Genomic DNA, 6,369 nt, shown 5'->3' on the forward strand with positions numbered 1-6,369 from the left:
TCAAAAGTAAGGGCATAATCCACTTGAACGAGCTTATAGGAAAGACTTGCCATTCCCTTAGAATTCGATTGTGGATTAGTCATTCAGTTTGATTAGATATCAACTATTGACGAAAGATCATAGAGAATGATAGATTAATCACAAATAAATTGAACGAAAATGTGGCAATTAATGAGGATTCATCTTCCGACTTCATTGATTGTCCAAAAATCAATTTTGTGATTAAGTTTGATGAGAAGATAGAAATCTACATAGTTGAAGTTGAATCGGATGGAATAGACAAATCATCTTATATTGAAAGAAAAAATATTGAGTTTTGGAGAACAAATGAAGAGTGGAGCAAAGCCAAAAATAGAAAGATGTGCAAGGTATCTAAAGCCTTCTTTAGATTCCCATGATGTAAATTTCCAAAGTCGCCCTAAAAACTATAAAGCAAAAAAAAAAAAAAAAAAAAAAAAAAAAAAAAAAAAAGAAGAAGAAGAAGAACCTATTATTAGGAAGCAACCAAATCTTCTTACACTTAATCTTTTTATGTTTTCATTTTTGTCATTAAATATAATTTTTGTAGTTATATAATTTTTTTGAGGTCCTAGGTTGATCTTGGTTCTCAACAAGCTTGATGTTCATTTTGACTCTGTTGGTTACACTTAGCAACTTTTGATTTTAAACCATTTAATTTACTTCTTTCTTGTGATTTTGAAGGACACCACAACTCATTCCATGAGATGCTTGTTGAAGGATATGATTTGAAATCAAGTTGAGGATTGATCACAAGTTTGTGGGTGAATTATATCTGAACTATTAAAGAGCATCACAAGTCCAAGCCGAGCATGGCACCTCCTCACCAAATGTTCAATCGGGAAAGCTTCGTTAACCTCTCTTCTCTTTTTATCTTGTTCTTTTGCACATTGAGGGTTTTGTGTGATTTAAAATTTGTGGATGATTGTGCTTATTTATTTTGAGCTTATTCTATGTGCATGTTAGATAGCCTTGTCGACTAAGGATGTTTTAATGTTTAAAATTGTTATTGATTCATGAGATATGACCAAGTATGCTATTTGTGCCTAGAAAAAAAAATTGCTTAACCATATGAGATCATAAGTTACTTTGAGCACAATAGTCAATATCATGATTATGTGGAAATTATTAATTGAGGAGAGAATTTTGAATTGGTAGAACTAGGTCGTGAATTTTAAATTTTATGAAGAATTCTTTTTTATCAATCTACTTTTTTAATAATTATAAGATAGGTAATGACCATGTACTAGAGATCTAACCTTCATGTATTTTTGTTGTGCTTGAAAAAGGACATTGCACTTGTTAAATCTTATGCCTCACTCTATAGCCTTTTTACTTGAGTTATTAAATCAATAGGGTATCTCGAAATCTAGTACCCTTTGGTCTAAAAAATCGATGAATTATCAATCTAAAGATCATTACAATGGTCAAGAAGAAAGCTTAAATGAGCTTTAATTGAAAAAAGAAATCAATATTGTGCAATTGTACTTCATTTTTGGGCTTAGATAACTAGTGGTCTAAATTACTCAGTATAAGCTTAAATGTCGAATCACTCAATTAGTGGAATATTAACACTTGATTAGATGTTGGGATTGCCGATCAGACCCAATCGAATTAAGTGAGAAAAAGAAAAGAGCGATTTGAGAACAACCTTTAGATTTACACCTTGAGAAGAAATAAACATCTATTTGGGGGTTACAAATATCACTAGTGGGAAAGAAAATATATGACCACAAAGTGTCGGGTTGGCACCAATTTGAAAATTCTTTTCCTTCTTTACAGCTTTTTAATAATTTATATAATGATTGAGAGTGACTATGCATACGCACACTAATCAAATATTGGATAAGCTTGAATTATTTTTGGTAGCATAATTTGGAAACATATTTGTGAATTGATTACACAATTTTACACTCATGGAGTTATTGTGGTAAGCTTTCAAATATTGTTGATCATTAACAAGTGTTGCTTGATTATGCCAGTAAATAATCTTGTTTGGGGCGAGGAAGAACTTAAGTTTCGAGGCGTTTCATAAGTGTATTTTTACACACTTATTTGATACTTAAAATAAGCTTATTATTGATTAAAGGAGTGGTTGCTTCTCACAATTGTGTAAGTGTGGCTTTTATAGGCTAAAACTCCAAAGTGAAGAAGATGAATGTAAAAGGAAAGGAAAAATGACTAAAAACGTACAAAAATGTGAACTCGGGGACCAAATTGTACTAGCTCAAAGTTTCTACCCATTTTTGCAATTCCAGTTCCATTTTGGGTACTTTTTGGGCTTGCTTTTAGGTCAAATATATACCAAAATTGGCCACTTAGCCCCTTATTCTTCATCCCTCACTTAATTCTTCTTCACTTTCATTTCATTTTTGAGAGAAACGACCTAAGAACAAGGGCGAAAGTGAGGAGAAAAACTTGAAGTGGAGAAATTTTGAGAAATGAAAGATCAATCCATATCATTGTTTAAAGAATCTAACCAAAAAAAGGTTTCATCTTTAATTTTGTAATTCATTCATTATTTTCTCTTATTTGTAATATATTGCTCTGAATCTTCTCCTTCTTTTTTTATTAATTATAAAAAAAATGAGCTAGTTCTTGATGTTGTGAAATAATGGAAGTCAAACGAGAGCTGAATACGTAGCTTATGTGTATGCGTACACACCATTACATAAAAATTTCATTGTACAACAATCATTGATCTTGATTTTGATATAGTGAATCCTCCTCTTCCGTCTGTGATTTTTTCCATCTTGAATTTTCATGTAAAATCTTGACGTTCTTGTTTGTGATTGATTTATTTCATTTTGCAATTATCTTGTTTCATTCATAAAAAAATATGAGTCAAAATCAACAATTAATTTTAATCACACATTTTATGAAACCTACTACTTTTATTAACTCTTACACCACACATTTTTATACATATATAAACTTAATTTAGTTCTTGTTTGATTTTGCTAATAATTAGGTTTTTTAGTAGAATTGTTACGATACTGAGATCAAGAGTCACGTATGAAAATTATATGTTTTTACCTTAAAATTAAGAAAAAGAAAACATGTTTGGCTCAGTATTTAGCTCAGTTCAAGGGGCATGTGTACCTAAGTTTAAAAAATTTTAAAGTTACTTTTGAGTGAGGTTAGGTGTTCAAATTTATACGGATAACTCAGTTTAAAGTAAAGATTGCCTTTTTTAGTAAATAACTTTTACTTAATAAGAACACTTTTTTAACTTTTACCGAACAAAAAGTTAATTATTCTTTAAAAAAACTTATTTATTTAATTATAAGTAACCTTTTTAATTTGGCCATAAATGCTTTTAAAGTGAGGCAGTATTCAAATTAGCATGGATAACTCAGTTTTAAAAATTATACTTCTCAAAAATAACTTTTATTCAGCAACTAGCTTTCAACTTTTACCAAAAAATATTTAACTAGTCTAAAAACTAATTATTTACTTATAAGTAATTTTTTTAAGCTTGGCCAAAAATGTTATTATGATTAATTTTACTTGATTATTTATTTATTTTTTTCCCCTGAGTTTCTCCTAGTCAATTGTCAAGGATACGCAATAGTGTTTCATGATTTCGGTTTCTTAGTCAATTTTCATCAACCAATTATAAATAATTGAGACCTTAAAAGATAACTTTCATACATTGAATTTGGGTCAAGAAAAGGATATCATGGAATAGTCATAAATATCTTTATTATCTTTAATGGTGAAATGAAAAGAAATGAGTCCAGAAAATAATATTCTTTGTTAAGATAAATGAGGAAACACATTTTGTTTTCAATTGAAATTTCTAATATGTTGGCTTTCTTAATTTTTCGGATTAGTTAGAGGATCAAACTTTCATTTGAAATATGTTGTTGACGAAATAACACTTTAAATGATGGAGTATTGACAATGATTATCAACTTCACCTCAAGATTATCACAAAAAATTTGAATTCTAGAGTTCGTGTTTCAATGAGTTCCACATTTCGGGTTGGTGGTGGCAATCGCGTTGTCTCGGTTCATAAAAGCTCAGCTCTTGGATGGTTTGTGAAAATTATACAAACTAATTTGACCTACCAACCAAAGGAGAAAAACAATTAAGAGGAGAAGGAGAAGATATATTATAGAGCCACAAAAAAACTAGTGTAAAATTATGAACAAAATAGTTTATATAGTACGAGGAAACCTATAAAATTTTGGAAACTAACATAATAAGGAAACTAATATATATAATTATGTTAAATATATTATTAAATTATTAGTTTGGACTCGTTTTGATGGGACGAGCCTAAAGTTCATAGAAGATCACTAAATTAGTGATGTATGGGTCTCAATTTGGAAAGTTAAGTAACATTCTAGGAACATTTTGCAAAGTTCGGTGACTACTTAGGGAAGTTTCGAAGTTCAGTGACCTCTTGGGAGCTCTTTGCAAAGTTCACTAACTATTTAGAGAAGTTTTGAAATTAGGTGACATCTTGGCAACTTTTTGGAAAAGTTTGGTGACTATTTGGAGAATTAACCCAAATTGCTAAACTTTTGTTCACATAGGATCCTTTGATGACTCCATAATGCCCAGCGAAGTCTTAGCTTCACCCTTGGATGTATGATCTACTCTTTCTAGCACTTGATTTGACTAGGAAATATTGTTTGGTTTATAAGGTTAAATAAATAAAAAAAATCAACAACTACTTGTCGATAATCACATTATGAATTCGAATCCAACTAAAAGATCGTGTATTTATTAGAAAGAAAAAAAAAAAAGAAAAGCCAAATACAAAATGAAAATTGTAAAAAATAAATTGGGCAACTTCATAATGAGAAAATCCAGATTTGGTTCTGGTTTCTCGTTCTCAGATATATTCACACATAAAATAAGATTCGGTATTATTTACTTCGAAAGTTCCTAATATATTTAGAATTTCTTGTGGTATCATTCAACTAGTAAATATTAAATCTGGATTCTGGAAGCTGTACAAATTGGACAATGTTGATACAAAAAAGCTAAAATAATGAATCAAAAATTTTAATTTTTTTTCTTATTTATGGCCTTTGAATAAAACGCAAAAGAATGCATAGATTTTGCAAACGAAATAGATTGTCAATAATGGCATGCTAAAATAATGAATTTTCAGCTGCAATATAATAGTATAAAAATGATGTCACCACTCCCTCACACCTATAAATTCCCTCTTCAGGTTTTGTTTTCTACACAGCTCTCAATTTTTGTTCACTTCATTTGAGTCTTCCTAGGTTATAATATTCAAGAAAAAAAATGGGTATCTTCAAGTTTTTCTATGAAATCAAAGCTAATGCTTCTCACAAGAGGATGTTCAAGGCTGTGATGATTGATAACGCCGATGTTTTGCCGAAAGCCTCCCCATTCATCAAGAGCATAGAGACAGTTCAAGGAGACGGTGGTGTTGGAAGCATTAAGCAGACAAATTACGGTGACGGTTAGTCTACAATTCAGTATCACAAAAAAAGGATGAGAATATTATAATTTATTTGCCATACGGATAGGATATACCTATCATTAATCATGTCCTATAATATATATATATATCGTTTGTAATTACATACAAATCATTTTTAAAAAAAATACATCTTAGGGTAATACTATATAGCATTGGATGGACAAGATAACATCTTCATTGATCATGTACAATCTTGTGTAATCGAGGGTAATATTAGATTCTTTTTTACATAATTTGATGGATGAGTAATTGTGTAATCCTGCAGAATCTAAATACAAGTACATGAAGTACAGGATTGATCATCTGGACCACGAAAACTGCGCAAGCAAGTTGACTTTATTTGAGGGAGACGTACTTGGAGACAACATTGAATCTATTAGCTATGATGTGAAATTCGAGGACTCAAAAGATGGAGGATGTGTCGTCAAGTTCACCTCTGAGTATAATACAAAGGGTGATTTTGTGCTAAAAGAAGTGGATGTTAATGTAGGCAAGGAACAATCTTTTGTACTCTACAAGGCTTATGCAGATTACCTGAATGCCAATCCTCATGTTTGTGCCTAAATGTTTTCCAATTATGTCTTAACGTTGTCAAGAATTTCTGTATTTCTACATAAATGTTACTTTTGCCTTAATAAAATAATTGTTCTGCTTTTCCATTGAAGTGGTTTTATTTTTATTATTATTATTTTTTTAATCACAATATGTTGCATATTTATTAACATCGAATATAAAATATAGTATATAATTAGGAGGAGGCTCGACCTGACCTTCCAACTAAAGTTGAAAACATAGTTATACTTTTTCATCTTGGAAGGAGTACAATGTAAGATTTAAAGAAAGTAAACTGTATTCACTCTATTCATACTTTCCATCATCTT

General features: G+C 30.2%; 1 protein-coding gene across 1 annotated transcript; it reads left to right on the forward strand.

Moving 5' to 3' along the window:
- The first annotated feature begins 5,209 nt into the window (after window positions 1-5,209).
- LOC111388415 (major allergen Pru ar 1-like) lies at window positions 5,210-6,152 on the forward strand. Its single transcript, XM_023013105.1, has 2 exons — window positions 5,210-5,467; window positions 5,754-6,152. The coding sequence occupies exons 1-2, from the start codon at window positions 5,287-5,289 to the stop codon at window positions 6,050-6,052; spliced, it is 480 nt and encodes a 159-aa protein (XP_022868873.1). The 5' UTR covers window positions 5,210-5,286; the 3' UTR covers window positions 6,053-6,152.
- The last annotated feature ends 217 nt before the right edge of the window (window positions 6,153-6,369 follow it).

The sequence above is a fragment of the Olea europaea genome, unplaced genomic scaffold, assembly GCF_002742605.1.
Source record: "Olea europaea var. sylvestris unplaced genomic scaffold, O_europaea_v1 scaffold490, whole genome shotgun sequence".
Taxonomy (NCBI): Eukaryota; Viridiplantae; Streptophyta; class Magnoliopsida; order Lamiales; family Oleaceae; genus Olea; species Olea europaea.

Coding starts and splice junctions, on each gene's coding strand:
- LOC111388415 (XM_023013105.1), top strand. CDS start 5,287: ATGGGTATCTTCAAGTTTTTCTATGAAATCAAAGCTAATGCTTCTCAC. Junction 5,468..5,753: donor GCAGACAAATTACGGTGACG/GTTAGTCTACAA, acceptor GTAATCCTGCAG/AATCTAAATACAAGTACATG.